The sequence below is a fragment of the Tauraco erythrolophus genome, chromosome W (genome assembly GCF_009769465.1).
Source record: "Tauraco erythrolophus isolate bTauEry1 chromosome W, bTauEry1.pri, whole genome shotgun sequence".
NCBI classification, from domain to species: domain Eukaryota; kingdom Metazoa; phylum Chordata; class Aves; order Musophagiformes; family Musophagidae; genus Tauraco; species Tauraco erythrolophus.
In genome coordinates, this window is record NC_141497.1 from 7060895 (window position 1) to 7081005 (window position 20111).

Below are 20111 nucleotides of genomic sequence, written 5' to 3' on the forward strand. Positions count from 1 at the left end.
AATCTTCCACGAAGGAATAATCTAAATTGTAGAGTTAAAACATTGAATGCTACTTAGCTGAAGGAGCAGCAATTTAAGTACTGTATATAGATAGAGGTTTCTATAGAACTAATACGATTCAATAAAATTGTCTCAAAGCCTAAGATCTAAGTTTTACATGCAAACAAAATTTGGGAGTTCACGGAAAGTGATTAGGTTTGCCATCACTTTAAAAAACATAGTTGGCTAACCAGAAAATAAAGATGGCAAGGACCAATGCATTCGAGCCAAGTTTAGACCAACTTTTTTTTTTTTTTTTTTAAAATGTACAAAGTATGTTACATCACTTTTCACCTTGGTAGTTACCAGGAGCTTACTAGTCAAAATAATCTCAATCTGTAAAAACATAAAATGGACCCTTCAGAAAACAATGCGCAAGAGTAAGAATTCCAAAGCCATGTTCAAGACATCTCACAGGACTTCTTTCATGAAGTCATCTCTAACCACTGAAGAAGGTCAAAGGCATAAGTAGTCTCACACAAGTCTATTGATCTCTCAGTTTATCTTCCACACAAAATCACTGAGTTGAAGGTGATTTTCATTCTAAACTTCACAGATTCTCTCTCCTTTCCCCCATGTACCTGGTCAGTTGCTAGAACAAGTCTTCATTTCAAAGCTGGTTTAGTATTCAAGCTGCTGCCTTAGTGCAGGTTCCTTGAAGATCTTGTAGATTTATTTTTGACCTAAGAAAAACAGTAAGATAAATGTATCAGATAATTAAAATGATACACTGCTATTACGTTACAATTATTCATGTAATTATTATTGAATCTTTACTTGGAAGAAGGGCAGAACTGCAGAGAAAGATATGGATTTTTTCCATTTCTTACCTATTGTGAATCATGTGGCTTTTAACTAGATGCCCAGCTGCAAGAGCTGCCATTAGTGATAACTCCCCTGCCATTACTGTAGCACATACAATTTTAGCAAGCTGACGGGCATTTTCACCGGGGTTATCTTGGCTTGCACCTTGAACCCCTAACATCTGAAGAGAAAAATATGCAATATTATGCTATGACATCTAAGTAAATTTATGCTACATTTTAAATTAAGTCTTTCCAAATTATATCCAATTAACTAGCTTTAAGTCTCTTTAATATTAAAGATCTTGAGCTTTAAAAACTAGATATATGAAAACAATTAGATAATTCTAAAATTTTCATGTCAAGTCCACCAAGTTTCAAGAAGCCTCATTCCCACATTACTCAGTCACAACATGAAAGCAAGCTTTGACTTAAGAAGCTAAATTGCTTTAGACTTTCTGCTTTATACCTGCAAACAGGCTTGCTGTGGAAGCAAGTTGGTGCCTCCGCCAACAGTTCCTATTTCTATAGAAGGCATTGTACAGCTGATGTACAGGTCTTCGTTGGTGAAACCAGTTCGCTCCATCAAAGTGATGCAATTAGAGCTGCCCACATTCTGTGCAGCATCCTTTAGATCAGGAAAAAGAAACAAAACAAAAAACTCAACTAAGTGCTTGGTTAAGAATTACTGAATTAAAGAAAAGCTGAGTTGGTGTAAAACAAACCTACCTGACCACAGGCAATGTAGATAGCCGTCACAATGTTTGCTGCATGTGCATTGTAGCCACCTATGCTACCAGCCATCGCAGAACCCACCAAATTTTTGTTTATATTGACTTCAACTATATCTTCTGTAGTTGTCTTCAATACCTAGTCAGAGTGATACACTTTTACTGTTAACCCCATTCCTTAGGCAGGAAGAGAAATACCTCAATTCATGTTTAATAAGCCCCTACCCCTTGTTTGCTTCCATATGGAATTTGACTCAATCATTGTCCTAGATATCTACTTTTATTTTTGTTCAAAAGGAGCCCTTTCAAAATGCAGACTGCAACGTCCAAGTAACAATGGAAAATTCAGTGCAAAGGGTTTGGACTTGCACATGCCTTAAAGAAAAATTCATCAGCTACCTTCTCCGTTTCAAATTCTCATTTATCTTCAGTATGAAACAAACAAAACCAACTTGGCAGAAATATCTCATTAATTCACCTTGACATGATAGCGACTTTCCTCCCAAGTTGCTCCAGACAGTAAACCCTCCCCAATTTTGCTCTGTGTAAGAATACGGAGCTAAACTGAAGAGTTTAAACACAACACTGTGCTACACTGCTAAATAAATTTGATATTACTGTGCACAAAGTTAAGTGACATATTTATACTATACTGATTGTATTTTGAAACCTTCAGATAAGATATTTACACTGAACTTCATGTAAAAATGATCAAAGGGAACAAACAAGATAGTGCTGTGAATAAAATTAAAGGTATTCCAATGTAGTAGGAATAGCGACTGGTGACAGAGATCTGCACAAAGTCTACAATACTTACAAAAATATTAAGTTTAATATATTAGAGTTCAATGTAAGTAAGTTTAGTGATGTATGTAGTTGGGAGGGGGGGGAAAAAACATTCTAAATTTACTTTAAAACTATTAATGCCAATTACCAAAGAATGGGCCCCCTATTATTACTCTGGAATGAAATCTTAGAGTTATAATAGATATTGCCACTGAATCAACGGTAAAAATGCAAATAATTTAAAAGTCAGGAAACTACTAAGAAGCAAAACCAAAACACATAGTTATGCCAACGTGTAAATCCAGCCTGCACGCACACACTTCGTGTGTCCAACTCTGTACGCAGATTTTTAGAAATTTTAGACCTGAAAAAGATCCAGAGACAAGGATGTTCAAAGACATGCTAGGATAATCTTTTTACTCATTCCTCATAGAGAAACTAGTACTTTTCAGTCTGAAAATTAGAATAGCTGGGAAGGTGGAAGAGCCTTGTTAGACCTATAAAATCTTGAGTGGTAGAAAGAAGATAAAAGTCTTAAGTATTTCTTCCAGTACAAACTAGGGCATCATCAAATGATATCAACAACAAAAAGGAGTAGCTCTTCACACAAGGTGTAGGTGCACTGTGGAATTCTGCTCAGTATATTAGTACTAAAAGTTTACATAGTTTCACAGAAGGGACTGGACAAATTACTGGGGGAAAAAAATAAAATAAAAATCCATCGAGTACTAAAACACCAATTCACACGATCTTGAACATGTTGGTAGAAGTCTATTCTGAGTATGGCGTAGTAAATTCCTTCCTAGATATTGTCTGTCATGGCCAGTGCTAGCAACCAGGTAACAGGCAATGGATTTGGTCTGATACACATAGCCAATCTTCTGAGCTCAGGTGGAACAGAAACTAAGATAACTCTTACAACGTAGGACAAGCTTGCCAGGGGCTAGGACTGGCACTGGTTAAATACACAGCACATTATCTTAGAAGAGACGGTGAAAGGAAAAAAAATATCTACTGTAAGAGGTTTTGAGGAAAAAATGACTTATCCTACAGCAGTAGTCTAAAAACACACATAGGAATCATCCTTACATGGAGTACAACTTACAGTTAATATCTGCGATGCAAAATACATCAGTTTTGTAAAATATATGCATTTTTATAAACAAATTAAATAAAATAAAGCAGACACTTACTTCTCTAACAACCTTGGCTGGAACAACTGCTTCACAGACAACAGACTTCCCTCTTCCTTCTATCCAATTTATAGCAGCAGGTTTTTTGTCTGTACAATAGTTACCACTAATAGCTATAACCTGGAGATCAGGAAACTCTTCATTCAACCTTGCCAGTGCTTTTTCAGTACCCTGTTAAAAAAGAAACAGATATAGGGCAAGTATATCATTATGGTTGTAAAACAAGGTACTCAAGGACAGTGGAACAGCAAGATTAGATCAAATCTAATCAGATCATCAGTTACAGCTGAAGAAAAGAACATGATTTCAGGAAGGAACCTGAAACAGGAGAGAGGGAATAAAAATCTATCACTATCCTTTTTCTAACCATTTTGGGAATTATATAAGGGATAATTGGTTCTTCCCAGTACATATGGACGCTCTGGATACATTCTAGGTGAACGAGCATATGCTTACCATACTGAATATACAACGTGAACCAAGGTAGACACTACAGGCATGAAATGAATTCACTTTGGATGTAGTGGAAAGAGCTTCTCTACACTAGGTAGTCAGACAAAAGGTCTGCTATATTTAATACCCATCTATGGCCAGACCCATTTATGTAATGGTTCTGATAAATTGTATACAGAATAAGCAATCAGTATTAATCTCAAACAGTGCGAGACACTCCCAGTCTATGGGTCATGTCTCAGGTTCTTCCACAGGTTTGCATAAAACCCAAAACCAATAAAACAAACAAAACTAGAGAACATCCCTCTGCTGCCACTCACCAGATTTCTAATTCCTTATTTACAAGGAGTGATAAACACAGTAATAGATTAATTACTGATGGATAAAAATCTTTGGCCCAAAGCAACAGAACAAACAGCTTAACTTCCATATTATCAAGAATACTCTGTTTAAAAAATAAAATACAAAGTTACTTTAACCTTTTTTATTTTGTTGTTCTCATCCTATTCTTGTTTACATTTGACAAGGTCAAACACTTCTATTATTTTATAGTACTGTCTTATCTTTCTGTCTTCACATGCCAGGTAGTCACAGATTGGTAAGATACAATTTATTTATTTTGAAAAGAAACACACATTTGTTAGAGTGACTTAAGGGGACTGGACCTTACTTTTGAAATCATATTCATTCCCATTGCATCCCCTGTTCCAGACTGAAAACGGATATAAAGGTTACGACCAGCCAAACTGATGATAAGTTTTTGTAGGCGGGCAAACCTGCAAGAAAATTTAATTACTTACAATCCTCAAGGAAAAAGGTTAAATAAGTTTTAAGTGGCAAAATGACAGTAAATCATTGCAGATAGCACTGTTAACTACACTGTGCTATCTGTACTCCTTCCTCAGCACAGGAAAAAAAGATCACAGCTACCATGCACATAGTTCTCAAGTAAACATTTTAAAATGTTCAATTTAAAAGTGATCACTGCCTTTTTATGTTTTCTATCCCTGAACTTCATGAAATAAAATATCCCCAAGTGCTAAAATAAATTTAATTCCTTTGTATTCCCTAAAACATCTGACTACCAGGCATAAACTAAAACTGAGGCTTTGGAAATTCTTATGTCAGTTTTACAGCAAGGCAAAACACATAGAATCACAGAATGGTTTGGGTTGGTGTGGAGAAGTCCTCTGGTTGCTACACGAGTTAAATGAGAAACACCTGTGGCTTGTTGAACAGGTGTCACTCTGGGAGGTGGATGGTCAAGTGGCCAATGGCCTTGACCCATCTGGCAGACCACGTGATTTGTGGTTGATTAAAGTGAGGCACTCCCTCTCAGAGGTGGGGTATTTCTCTCCTGGATGTTGGAGTGAGAGCAGTGGTCTGAAGCTCTCTTGTGGTATCCAAAAGCCTTCTGATCGTGATACATTGCACTTGTGACTCATTATGACAAGATGCCTTCAGTTTGTGATATCTGGTGACCCTGATGTGATTCACCAGGACATGAACTTTCTGGACTGCAGGGTGAAGTGCGGTAGAGATGAAGCCCAGTGTAGCTTGAGAGTGGTGGAGAAGCTCCAACTTCAACTAGTACCAGAAGGTATGTGTGCTCACATGGGGCTCCAGGGACAAAATTTGGATTGAAAAAATGGGACAGGGCTTTGCAAAAGAAAGTCAGACCTTTGCCACCCTTAAGTCGGTGATAATGGCTGCAGGAGCTGATATAAGTGATGAAGCCCTCTATAAATTACTAAACTGGGCAGTGGAATATGAAGGCCTAGCTGGTCTTAGTACTGCCTTTAGCCTTGAGACCTGGAAAAAGCTAGGAGATAAGCTAATTTTTGAAGCTGTATTTGAGCATAAGGATTTGACTGACCTGCTACGTACATGGGGGACCCTAGATGACATAATACAAAAAGGGGTGGCAGAAGGAGAAGAAAATGAATTATCAGACTCTGATACATCTGCGGGTGAAGGTTTTGAAGGAGATGACAAGCTATCTGAGGGAGGACTGATCCCAGATAGCGTGGATAGTGAATCTGTCATATTTTTGCTGTTCTCGGAGATTGAGAAAGTCGTGGGGACTGTGCAGGGACTCTGCCCCTCCCTGCAGGATTGTCTTCCAAAATACCCCTTCACAGAGAGCGAAGTGTTAGAGCGTCCCCCACCCTTTGCCCCAACAGCCCCCTCCTTTATGCCTGTACAACTGACTTCAGTTAACGCACCGGGATCTGCCTTGCCTACGGCTCTCCCACTTGAGCAAAGGGCCCCGTTTCTGGCAACTTCATATCCCGCAGCACAGGTACAGATGGCACAGCTGATAATGATACAGCAGATTATGACAATACTGCAAGGAGTGTCCCAGCAACTAGCAGTAGTGATGTGGATTTTGCGGCAGGCTATAACCTCCTTTGCAGTAAGTAAAGTGAATGACAGCTCAGCTGGGAAGTTACCGCCTGTGCCTAAGCCGAGAAAAAGGTTGCTGAAATCCGCTCGTTTACTAGAGCCAGACTCCCTGGGAGTGCGCGTATCCCCTGCAGAACAGCAAAAAGCAGTGGAAAAATTTACTCCCTATAAGTTGCCTTGGCAGCAGTTGCAAGAGACAAAAGAAAAGTACACAAAGGCGACAGAGGATCAGGTATATCCCCCTTTACTGGAGAGTGATGAGGAGGAGGATTCCGTAACAGATTTTGCTGAGACGCCCTCTGTTTCTGCAAAGAAAGTGGGAAAACAGGGGGGTCTACCGTATACGGTTCAGCCGCGTAATGTGGTACGCTTTTGGGACGCGATTAGGAAAAAGGCAATGGAGGCCGGGGACTGGGACTTAACTGAAACACTGGGGACACTGGTCAATAAAGTTCCATCTATAACAGAAATAGGGGGAAAACAGAGTGCATTCCCTGTGGAGCTAGCCTTACCGGGCTCTAATCAGCCCAATCAACATATGGGATGGTCATGGAAAGTCATACAAGATACGCAGAAGGCGGTAGCTCGGTAGGGACCAAATCCCCCAGCAGTAACACAATTATTACGATTATTGAATTTAGAGGTATTGGTGCCATATGATTTCCAATATTTGGCTCAAATTATGTTCCAGCCGGTGCAACACTCTGTCTTTATGAATATTTGGAGGCAGTTGGCTGATCATCAGGCATTGCAAAATATGCAATTGCCCCAAGGCGACCCTTGTCACGCTGTAGGCATGGATGTATTGATGGGAACAGGTCATGTATTTAATAATCTGGCGGTTCAAGCTCAGTGGCATCCCCAAATTCTTGCACAGGTTAAGCAAATAGGGATGCAGGCATTGATGCGCACGGCAGAAATGGTGGAGCCTAAGGCCAAGTATTCGACAATTAAACAAGGGGTCAGGGAACCTTTCCTACAATTTGTGGAAAAATTGCAAGGGGCTATAGAAAAGCAAGTACTTGACAGCAGACTGCGGGCCCTGTTAACAAAGCAGTTGGCAAAGGATAATGCCAACCTTGATTGCCAGAGAATTATTGAAACATTACCGGGGGACCCCTCCTTAGAGGAAATGGTCACTGTGTGTGTTAAAATCGGGTCTGTAGAGCATGAAATGACCACACTAGCCACTGCCCTAACTGCCTCACATATTAAGAAGCAGAGATGTTATAGATGCGGAAAAATAGGTCATTTTGCTAAACAATGTAGGTCAAAGGTTTATATTAACGGCCGGCCAAATCTGGGAAATGGCAAGAGAAGAACGAGGAGACGTACGTCCTGCAGTCCTGGCAAACCCTTTGCGGGAGCAATGCGGTGGCCACAGACCAGTCTGCAGGCAGATCATCAGGAAGAGCAGTCGGAACGGCCAGGATGGATGTATCCATTGCCGATACAGGAATGGATATATCCACCGCTGTCATGGTATAATCAGAAATAAGAAAGATTCCCCCATGGTTCTGTCTCAAAGGTAGTTGACAAAGTGGTGACTGAATCTGGAGTAACCCTCAAGGCTATTGGGTTTCTTAAAACAAAAAGGGGGGAAGTGTGGAGAAGTCCTCTGGTTGCTACATGAGTTAAATGAAACACCTGTGGCTTGTTGAACAGGTGTCACTCTGGGAGGTGGATGGTCAAGTGGCCAATGGCCTTGACCCATCTGGCAGACTATGTGATTTGTGGTTGATTAAAGGGAGGCAATTCCTCTCAGAGGTGGGGCATTTCCCTCCTGGATGTTGGAGTGAGAGCAGCGGTTTGAAGCTCTCTTGTGACATCCAAAAGCCTTCTGATTGTGATACATGGTGATTGCAACAACCTTTTGGTTGCGACTCATTACAACAAGATACCTTCAGTTTGTGACAGGTTGGAAGGGACCTCAAAGATCATCTAGTTCCAACCCCCCTGCCATGGGCAGGGAAACCGTCCACTACACGAGGTTGCCCAAAGCCTCATCCAACCTGGCCTTGAACATTTCCAGGGATGGGGCAGCCACAGCTTCTCTGGGCAACCTGTTCCAGTGCTGCACCACCCTCAGAGTGAAGAAATTCTTCCTGATATCTAATCTAAATCTGCCCTCTTTCAGTTTAAATCCATTGCCCCTTGTCCTATCACTACACGCCCTTGTAAAAAGTCCCCCTCCAGCTTTCCTGTAGGCCCCCTTTAGGTACTGGAAGGCTGCTATAAGATCACACCGGAGAGCCTTCTCCAGGCTGAACAGCCCCAACTCTCTCAGCCTGTCTTCATAGCAGAGGTGCTCCAGCCCTCGGATCATCTTTGTGGCCCTCCTCTGGACTCCCTCCAGCAACTCCGTGTCCTTCTTATGTTGGGGACCCCAGAGCTGAACATAGTATTCCAGGTGGGGTCTCACAAGAGCAGAGTAGAGGGGCAGAATCACCTTCCTTGACCTGCTGCCCATGCTCCTTTTGATGCAGCCCAGGATATGATTTGCTTTCTGGGCTGCCAGTGCACATTGCTGGCTCATGTTGAGCTTCTCATCAACCAGCACTCCCAAGTCCTTCTCCTCAGGGCTGCTCTCAATCCATTCTCCACGCAGCCTGTACTTATGCTTGGGATTGCCCTGACCCACGTGCAGGACCTTGCACTTGGCCTTGTTGAACTTCATGAGGTTCTCACAGGCCCGCCTGTCAAGGTCCCTCTGGATGGCATCTCCTTCCTCCAGTGTGTCCACAACACCTCATAGCTTGGTGTTGTCTGCAAGCTTGCTGAGGGTGCACTCGATCCCACAGTCCATGTTGCTGACGAAGATGTTAAATAGCACTGGCCCCAGTACTGACCCCTGAGGAACACCACTTGTCACTGGCCTCCACTTGGACATTGAACTGTTGACCCCAGCTCTTTGAGTGCGACCATCCAGCCAATTCCTTATCCACCAAGTGGTCCATCTGTCAAAACCATGTCTCTCCAGTTTAGAGACAAGGATGTCATGCAGGACAGTATCAAATGCTTTGGACAAGTCCAGGTAGATGATGTCACTTGCCCTTCCCCTATCCACCAACGCTGTAACCCCATTGTAGAAGGCCACCAAATTAGTCAGGTAGGATTTGCCCTTAGTGAAGCCATGTTGGCCGTCACCAATCACCTCCTTATTTTCCATGTGCCTTAGTATAGTTTCCAGGAGGATCTGCTCCATGATCTTGCTGGGCACAGAGATGAGACTGACTGATCTGTAGTTCCCTGGGTTTTCCTTTTTCCCTTTTTAAAGATGGGGGCTATGTTTCCCCTTTTCCAGTCAGTGGCAACTTCACCACACTGCCACGACTTTTCAAATATGATGGATAATGGTTTAGCAACTTCGTCCGCCAGTTCCCTCAGGACCTGCCGATGCACTTCATCAGGTCCCTTCAGGTTCTTTAGATGGTCTCGAACCTGATCTTTTTCTACAGTGGGCGGTTCCTCATTCTCCCAGTCCCTGCCTTTGCCTTCTGTGACTTGGGCTGTGCAGCTGGAGCTCTTGCCAGTGAAGACTGAGGCAAAGAAGTCATTGAGAACCTCAGCCTTCTCCATATCCTGGGTAACCAGGTCTCCTGTTTCCTTCTGGAGAGGGCCCGCATTTTCCCTAGTCCTCCTTTCATCACCGATCACCATACTATCTTCTACAACATTGCAAGCTCCACAAGTCAAAGCTTTATTCATACAGAGTAAGAGTCAGTGTCAAACAAAAACCAGGAAACACTGCATTTAACAGCAGCAGCAGCAGCATGAGTTGATTCTCACCAAAACATATACATGTCCTTGGGTGACACTTGTAAGATTGTTAAGAAACGTAACTGATAAGGAAATCTCTTTCCATATCCTCAAAAAAAGCAAGTCATCATAAGTCTTAGAAGAAACTCTAGGGCTTGAAATCAACTTACTCCTAATACTGTTTTATGTTTTTAAAGCATTTCAGTTCTAGCATTAGTTTATCCTTTATTCTCTGCAATCTCACAAATTAATTCAGTTTGGTATCTAGCCTTTCATATGATATTACTTATGTTAATAATTACTTTTTGCATAACAACAACTGAAAATCCAAATAAGCTTTTATGTTTATTTTTAAATGCTTAGACTAAATTATGTATTAAGTATTATGCAATGCAAATGTGTTTGTTGCTATGATCTAGTTTTTTACCACTTATCAGAAAACGTTTATTACTAGCCTTGGTATATAGCTAGAGTGACTTTTGTTTACTTAGATTCACACTACATGGAATAGCTCAAATTTGCAGAACACAGATATACAATTAGGAGATTTCTACCATCCATAGAAGTCTACATTAAGAAATAAGGCTGGAATAGTTATTGTACTAACCTACTTGTGCTGTCAAAAGCTTCCTTCATTATTTTAAAGCCTTCAGGGCTTTCAAGCCAAACTTTCACTTCTGCAGCCTGGCAAGCAGTGGGCAGCCTTACAACAGGTCCTCGAGTCATCCCATCTGCCAGAATGCGGCTACTTGCTCCTCCACCAAGCTAAAAATAGAAGCAGAAGGGAAACAAATTACTGAAAGTAAATTTTAGTTTTTAGGAAGTAAAAAAACCAAACACAACAAACATCAAAACCCCACAAAACCACACCTTGTATCACTCTCAAATATGTTTTATAATATATAATTTTTTTCAAGCTAGTCAAACAATACTTACGCATATTGCTCTACATCCTCTGTTTGTGCTTGCTACAAGACATCCTTCTGTTGTTGCCATTGGAATGTGAAACTCTTTGTTATCCAAAAATAGTGGTCCTGCTACACCTACAGGAATAGGCATATATCCAATCACATTTTCACAGCAAGCTCCCATAACCTTACAAAAATAATAGAAAAGGTATCATTAAGGTTACATGTACAGCATGCTACATACTATGTACGTAACTACAATAAGGTATCTTAGCAAAAAACCCACAACCCTACCCATAAAGCAACCAATTGTCATCTCAAAAAGTTACAGCTACAGCTATCAACAGCTAATACTGCTGAAGTCTAGTATTTGGCAGACCTATTGAATCTTATTAAGTCTTAAACACTATTAAATAAAATTAATTTCATACTGTTAAATTAATTTTAAATAAACTTCCATTTTAACTTGAGCTCAAGGTAACATTTTCACCTAGTTGAACTCAGGCTCAGTGTGAGTAGAATTCTGCATTTAGGAGATAAGGCAACTGCATACCTTGGTAGGAAATATTTTTTGGGTAAGCTACAAAATTTCCTACCTTCCTAGGTTTAAAAACATCAAAAACAATAAAAAGTAGTGCCTTATGTTTGGGGTTTCCCCCCGCCCTCCTTTTACATCAGTTTTGACCAAGCTCATTGTTAATTCATATGCATCACTTCGAACAGATATTTCATAGATTTGGAAAATGGTTTTACAGTGAGTTTTGCTTGTATGCCTTTTACTTACCAAAGAATAATTGTAATTCCTATAAGGAAGATATTGCAAAGATGAAGGTTCAGGGAGTTTCTTAGATAACATCTGTCTGCGAATGGACACACCTCGCTCCTGAGTTTCCATCATGGTTTCAAGTTTGTATGCAGGAATATGCTTAGCATTAACTAAGCTGATGATCTCAGCATCAGTAAGGAATTTTGCTCCCTTCTGGAAATGTAAATGGTAGGGAGAAAAGTATAGATTCTCTTGGTAAAAATCCTTTTAAATGTTTCCAAATGAAAAAAAGGGTAACAACTTTACTTTGACAATATCAGAGAACATGTAAAGGAACCAACTGCCAATGTCAGGTTTTATAGTAGGACAGGATATGATAAAAAAATTTTTACTCAGACTCCAACTTATATGCATACATGATGAAGCTTCAGTTACTTGGTATGTCGTGAATGATGAAGTTGCTCCCCTCTCCAATCTTGGGGCTAAAGGGAGACTCATAATAAAAGATTATTTCTTTACAACTTCAAAAACATACACTTATCTGTTTTTCTCATCTGTATTGAAGAAAAATATGCAACAGAAAGTGTCTGGAGCAGAAGTAACTAATGAACAGCTGTTGTTTTGTTTCCCCTCTGTGTTTTGGTCTTCCCCCCCAAGTTAAAGCCATAAAATTCTCCAAAGAGTGACATTAGGGTCAATAGGATCATTTAAAAGCTAGAAAACGAACTGTAAGGATTTTTAAATCAGATCATAGAATGGTTAGGGTCGGAAGGGACCTCAAAGATCATCTAGTTCCAATCTGCCCTCTTTCAGTTTAAATCCATTGCCCCTTGTCCTATCACTACACGCCCTTGTAAAAAGTCCCCCTCCATCTTTCCTGTAGGCCCCCTTTAGGTACTGGAAGGCTGCTAGAAGGTCTCCCCAGAGCCTTCTCTTCTCCAGGCTGAACAGCCCCAACTCTCTCAATCTGTCCTCAGAGGAGAGGTGCTCCAGCCCTCGGATCATCTTTGTGGACCTCCTCTGGACCCACTCCAACAGCTCCATGTCCTTCTTATGTTGGGGACCCCACCTGGAGTACAAGAGCAGAGCAGAGGGGCACAATCACCTCCCTCAACCTGCTGGCCATGCTTCTTTTCATGCAGTCCAGGATAAAGTTGGCTTTCAGGGCTGCGAGCGCTCATTGTCGGCTCATGTTGAACTTCTCATCAACCAACACCCTCAAGTCCTTCTCCTCAGGGCTGCTCTCAAGATGTTGCAATAGAAGTTAAAAAAACCCAAAAGAATAAAATTTTCCATACCTCTGCATTTCCAAGTATACAAACACATTCTGCAATAGAACGTGGTTCTTTAGGTAACTCAACTTCTTCCTCTTTTCTATTAAGAAATGAAGTTTCCACAAGGTTGCAACTGCCAACTACAAATGTAGCCTTGGTTGATGACTCTGCTAATACAGGTTTTATGACTTCAGCTGCATAAAGACAATTAAAATGAACTTTGGTTTACAAAAATCTTAAATTTTGATTCCAAATACAACGTACCAACACAGATTTCATTATTTGTTCCAAATATCCAGGAATAGGTTCAGACTTTAAAATGCCAAAAATTACCATTTCCATCTTTGGGAACTAAAGCTTCTTCTACTGTGTTACATATCTGATTGCTTTTCACAAGTCCAGATTGCTTCCTGCAACAGTTCTCAATGACCTTTTTCTGGACCATCACTGGAGATGTTATGGGATTCTTCAGTGAGAGTGTGGATTCAGTCTCTGCTTGCTCAAAGAAAATGTATTTCACAGCAAGGAGAAGGGCTAATCCAAGAGTGATTACTTGTTCAATATTCATACTGGCCATTCTAAAAAAGACAAATCAAGAAGTAAATACATAGTATATACAATTTGTTTGTTTAGAACAACATTCTGACATCCCTTTGCTTTAGAAAAGGTAATAGTTTGATCATCATTTATACAGTTACTGAAATTCCTGTCAAAAGACATTTCTAGCAGGACATTCAAGTATGCTAGGTTAGAGTAGAAAAGTCATTCTTTGTAGTAAGAATTTTTAGATTTCCTTAACTATTTTCTAAATCTTAGTTAAAAAACAGTCCCAGTATGACTGGAAAATATCAACTATTTAACAGCTACATCAAATTGATTTAACACCTATCTCCAATGATAAAGTAGAAATTTTAAATTATCATCTTCTACCAATAATGACTACTATGATGGAAGTTGAACTGCTAGTAGGGGGAAAAAACCTAAGAGACAGTTCTGAGTTTTCAGAAGTAACGTGGAACCACAGCTGCCGCTAACTTCAGTTGAGCTGAAGGAAAAGCAATAATGACATGGCTTTTGCACTTGTACGTGAATGGTCAGAAGCTCTGCATAAATAATTACTCTAGTGCTGTCAGAAAATTTATTTTTGTGTGCTCTGAAAGGTGTCAGTGCTAGTGGGAAAAGATAGCATTATGATGCATACAGGACAGCTGGCTCCTGATCATGTTCTTATTACTTCAAGGAGATTGAACAAACCACATCATATTGAAACATTTCCTATGAAACATCATCTCTGGTTCCAAGAAATCCTACAGTGGTCATATTTTCTGCAAGTTTACAAGTGTTGTACTCTAGGACCATAGCTTGGCAGCACTGGAGAATAGACCCTAACTGAGTAAATACACTTCTCTTCCATGAAGTCACCTACCGAGAAAGGTAGAACTGCCATAATGAAACATTAGGTTCAATTCTCTTCGGTGCATTCTCATCCAATCCCACTGCGTTTTCTACAGTACTGTTTTGAGCAACTGGTTCTGCTATCCAGCGACTGTGGGCATGAACAAGAACCAAACCCAGCGACTGTATTAAAAACAAAACAAATATTAATTTTTCAACTGTAACTAGGTATGTTAACCTACCAAGATTAAACTTTTTTTGTTTTTGTTGTTTGTTTGTTTTGTTTCCCATGCCTCAAAAGTCTAAAGCTAAAAGGCTGATTTTCCACACCTCTCATCAACACCATTTTTGGCCTATGATAACACATAGCTTTGAACCTGTCCCACCACATCCTTCCTCTTGGCTCAATAAGCAGAGGAAGCTGAGGGCACTGTAAGGGTAAGAGGGAAAGAATTAGTACACATGAAAAGCCATGAGTGTTTTGCACAAAAATGGCATACACAGGAGGACTTTAGGTGTAGATACAGGGGATGTTATTAAAAATTACCATGGTGAACTAGACTAATGAGATGCAGAACATAAGTCTATAGAAAACAAAAACTTTATTCATTGCACCAGAACATTTTACTTAATGCATAACTATAGGTGAAAAAAGCCACAAACCATAATCATTTTGACCCTCTGTGTTACAGGATTTGGTTTATTTTCTTCTTCTTCCAGAACACGAGCGAAATGGCTAAGCTGCCATATAGGATGCCCTTCACGACTCTCTCTTGAAAGCTGCAAAAATAACAAAATTAAAAAATAGGTCTTATTTAGTATGTATTTGAAGAACCAACAAGTGAGCTTCAATACTGTATTTTTATTTGATCGTTAAGAAATTACCAACAAAAGAGTTAGTTAGCCTACAGTCTACTGTTTAGCCTATGTTAGACTTTAAATAGTGAAAAACCCTGGACAAACATTAATTTAAAAAATAGTTATAATTTGTTTACTCTGTTTTAGATCAGAACTCATACTATTGAGTGTGATTCATTTACAAGTTACTGTCCATCAGCTGAGCCACCATAACTTTCTGTGCATTCCCTCTGTTCACCTCAAAAGGAAGACAAACATGCTGGTGTATACTTCAGTGGAGAAATGCATAGCCTACAAGAAGCACAGGGTCTGAATACTAAGCTTGATGTTGGTCTTACCTCTAATACCAAGGACACACAAGCTGGAAAAAAGGTCATAAAGACAAAGTAGTTGGCAAGAACAGACATACAGCCAAAGCAGCACATAATTTCAAGTTGTCGTACACCTACATAAAAACAAACAAACAAAACACACAAAAAAATAAACAACCAGTTTTAACATTTGAATATGCATCAGGCTTTCTATATACTTCTTGTTGCAGAAGAAAGAAAGAAACCATTAAACTGACACTGCAGACTATAGAGGGAGCTGTCTAGATTAAAGAAAAACAAGCACTTTTTTTAGTCATTTTGTATTGGCTTATTCCAAGCACAATATGTATTTATGGTATGGTATTTACAGAAAAATTTTTGAAGTGTAAATCTAAGATTTTAAAGCTTCACAATGAAAGTTTGAAACTCCTCCCTTATCTAAGCAAAGAACAATTAGCCAACATTATGTATTAAAAACCCTTGTAAAAGATGGCCATTTCAGGGAATAAAACAGTATATACCCCACCTACTCTTTCACAAGTCTAGTATCCAGAAAAAGTCAATATGCCATGTCACACATGCATTACAGAACCCTCTTAATAAAGATGAAAGAGCTAACAATATAAATCATTCAAAAAAAAAAATCGATTGCATGCTACACCAAAAAGAGTTTTTTTTCCCCTAGATGTAAACAGGAAAACAGCTTATTAACACACATTTCCCTCCACCCTCAAAGGTCCAAAAGAATCTGAAAAGTAAATGCTTTGAAAGATGCCTTTAAGAAATGCAAGATAGTTTAAAAAAAAAAAAAAGCAAACAAAAAAAATGAAAACACACACAAAACCAAACAGACAAAAAAACCCCACCCACTTTAGTATTTACTATGGAAATGCAATTATTTTACAAATAAATGAGTTATTTGCACATGAAAATCCTTTGCTTATTACATTTAACTATTCTCTTTTTAAGGAAAGTCAACTACTACTGATAAAGATCAAAAGACATGGGGGGGGAGGGGAGAGAGAACATAGTAAGATTAAGATTGATTATTTTTAATTGAACTAGAATAACTTTCCTTCACCTGGAGTCACTTTTAGAAACACTGGTTTTTGCAAGAACATGAAGTAGGTGTGCATGTACTGAAAGTGTCATTCATTTTTAAGAATGCCCAAGAGAAAATTTTAACAGCTACTTTAAGATGTTAACAGGAATGATGGGAAGGATACAAAGTCTCACCTGACATAGTGCCAACACCAATCACAAGACACTCCACAAGTGCATCCAGTGTAAACGTAGGGCCTAAAATTGCCATTCCACGTGAAATATTTTCTCTTACTTCATCCTAAAAATAAAAATTTCTATACATTAGCAGAAAGACAAAAATTAAAGTAAGGGAGTGCACATAACATGATTAGTAAATTGAGTAGTATTATGGTGATAAGGCCTTATAAAACAGACGTTGAAAATGAACTATTATGAGAGAATACATTCTTTAATTGCTTTGTTTCCCCATAAGTTATTATGCTTTGACGGTTTTTATTTACACAACAAGATTATTTAATTTTGAAATTCTCTACATTTGCCTCATCAGTATTCTAAGCTCCTACAACACTGATGGGCACAGACTTCAATTAAAGCACATTCAGAAGAACAGGACTTCTACACTTTATGACATAAAATAGAAGCCACTTATGTCATGGCGTCTCAAAAGTTCTTGCAACTACATATCTGTACTCTAACTTTTTTTTTTTTTAAATTATTTAACTCTCTAGACTCAGCTGTCAGAAAAGAGGACATAAAAGACACTAAAACTTTCTCCTGGGGAGAAAGGGATTTCCTCCAGAAGCCTGTCGTGGAAAACTCTAGAGGTGGTCTGCTGTTTTGGTGGTGGTGGTGGTTTTAGGGGGAAGGGGAGAGAAGTTGTGGTGAAAACTTATTTGTGAAATACTTTCTTGAAAACAAATTAAAAATTCTGTACTCGTAATTATTATTATATAATATACAACACAACAAACAAACAAAAAAATGACCTGTGAGTTGGAACTGAGTGCAAATTTGGCTAATGCACTTGCTCTTGAAAGATCAATCAGAAGCAGGAAGAACGGTAAAGCTTCACTGAAAGAGAGGCATATGTTAAGAGTAAAATTCAAGGTCTATTATACAGGAAAAAAATTCAAGCAAGAAATCCAGAATAACAATTCGTTACTTACTTTAAACCTGTCAATTCTTTATCCAAGAAGTGAATTACCACTGTACTAAAAACAAAACTTGAGAAGATTGTGAAGAGGCCAGCAATACCTTAAAAAAAAAAAAAATGGATTTTTTTTGTATATATATAGGGAAAGGAAAAACCAAACCAAATCAAAACAAAAAAAAAAACCAAACACTATGCCTTTAGATCAATTCTGAAGCAAACAAATGACAATTCTCATCTCTCAGAGTGTATAAACAGCAGTTGAGATACAAAGTGATGAGTATGCTATTTTTATACAGATATTTAAATCTAAAATTTGTACTGCATTCAAAGTAAGACTATGATAAATAAAAGCCACAAATCTTCTCATATGAAAACTGGCTTAAACAGCTCTAGAGTTTTAGAGTTTCACACAATAAACAATTATTTCAATAATTACATTTCCAATGTTTATATAATTCTATATAATCTCTCTCAAAAAAAGCACTTTGATCTATGCAGAACATTTCTTGTGCTATCTAGCAAAGAATTAAAATAATCCTGTTCTGTACATAAGTATTAAAACTCTTATTATCAATTTATATTTTTAAAAAAACAATTAAGATGCATACAGTAAATAAAAATCAGATACAGTACCTAAAATGTATTTTGACCCAAGCTGCCTTAGGTTCTGAAACTGGAAATATATATAAAGGATTGCGATACAGCGAGTGATTGTCAGGATGATGATGTCACTGCTCAGAACATCCTGTTTGAAATACAAAGTGATTTAGTTAGCTTTTACATTAAGTATTAACTTGTTATGTTTCAGCAACAAAAAAATCCATTGTGAAGCTGCACTAAAAATGAAGCTTTGGAATAAAATAAGTATTGCTGCTAGTCTGTCTTAAAAAGATTAAAATATTGCAAACAATATGAGTATCAAATGCTTGCTCACTAGATACCATGCCACTGAAATTTAGACTTAATGAAAACCTTCTGTAGGCATATCACTGCTTACATCCAGCTTTAATATCCAGCATGGGAAAAGAAGGCAATAAAGAAGTTTCTGTATAGCTACTTTCCTCTTAATCACAACCTGATCTTATTCTACAGAAAACCCCGCATCTACAGATTAACAGTAAATACTATAACATGAATTTAAATCCTTACTTCTTCGAGTTTGGGGCACTCATAATTCCAGCCACATATCTTATCATTCCCAGTGAACATCTTCATGGATATCATACAGATGGTAAGAGTCACTGTTCCCACAATGACTTCCCATGGATGAGAGGCTACAAAAAGGCCATGCATTTGAAAGAGTCTGGACAACATTTTCGAGATTGTTTTTCTATAATTAGCAAACCTGCAACAAAAGAATATTTCATATAAGCAAGTATGAGATTCAGGGAAAAAGGATAGAGCTATATGCGTTTCTGCAAGTCATCTCTCAGAAAAAAATAAACCAAACAAAAAAAATCACAAACAAAAAAAATCAAACAAACAAAAAATAGTTAAGTAACAGATGAGTAAGGAAACTCATCTTCACCTTTCAATTTTCCATGTAAAACATATTCATTTCTAATCTTCTGAAATACAATATGATCTGCTCCTGCCTTATCTTTTTTTTTTTTTTAATGCACATCTCCCTTCTTTTTTAAAAAAAAATCCCTGCTCACTGGAGGGGAGTTGATGACCTTTAAAGGTCCCTTCCAACCCAAACTATTCTATGATTCATCTGAAACACATTAATCTTTCTCACATACAGTATTCTGTGACAGTTCTCTTGTACCCATAACTAATTCCCAGGTTACTGATGCGTTTCATCATTCCCTTTGATTTAAATAGATAACATTCAACAGAAACTCTCACACCTCTCTTTCACATAACTGAGAACATGGATATTCAGTACAAAAACTGCATCCTAGTCTATTTTCTCTGTGTTGTACCTTTAGATGAGTTCATCAAGGATGATTACTCATGAAACATACATAGAAACAAAATGTCATAAAACACTCTCTTAAATACGTTACTACTGGGACTTTTGCTTTTCTCATTGCACAAAATCAACAATCTATAAGACTCTGTGATGAATGTTAACTATCTAAATATATCCTAGAGTTCAAAATATGCTTAAATAATAGTGTCACTTATAGAGACATTCTATAGTTCAGTATTTACATGTACAAACCTAGCACTGTGGAGATTTCCATAGAGGATTGAGGGCTCTACAGATTGTCACTTCAAAGTGCC

General features: G+C 38.5%; 1 protein-coding gene across 3 annotated transcripts; it reads right to left on the minus strand.

Annotated features, from left to right (window-relative positions):
* Nucleotides 1–293: 293 nt before the first annotated feature.
* LOC147526191 (3-hydroxy-3-methylglutaryl-coenzyme A reductase-like) lies at nt 294–19193 on the minus strand. Of its 3 annotated transcripts, none has more exons than XM_086630186.1 (19): nt 19029–19193; nt 18513–18624; nt 17893–17980; nt 17713–17797; nt 16919–17024; nt 15710–15816; nt 15177–15293; nt 14545–14696; nt 13452–13696; nt 13143–13312; nt 11863–12057; nt 11107–11265; nt 10778–10935; nt 4676–4781; nt 3553–3723; nt 1572–1712; nt 1312–1470; nt 870–1024; nt 294–722 (listed from the first exon to the last, which is right to left on the minus strand). In XM_086630186.1, exons 1-19 carry the CDS (start codon nt 19191–19193, stop codon nt 668–670), a joined length of 2646 nt encoding a protein of 881 aa, XP_086486312.1. In that variant the 3' UTR covers nt 294–667. The 3 variants fall into 3 exon arrangements, with proteins under 3 accessions (XP_086486312.1, XP_086486311.1, XP_086486314.1); XM_086630185.1 differs by having other exon boundaries at nt 870–1051; XM_086630188.1 differs by lacking the exon at nt 11107–11265.
* Between the last annotated feature and the right edge of the window lie 918 nt (nt 19194–20111).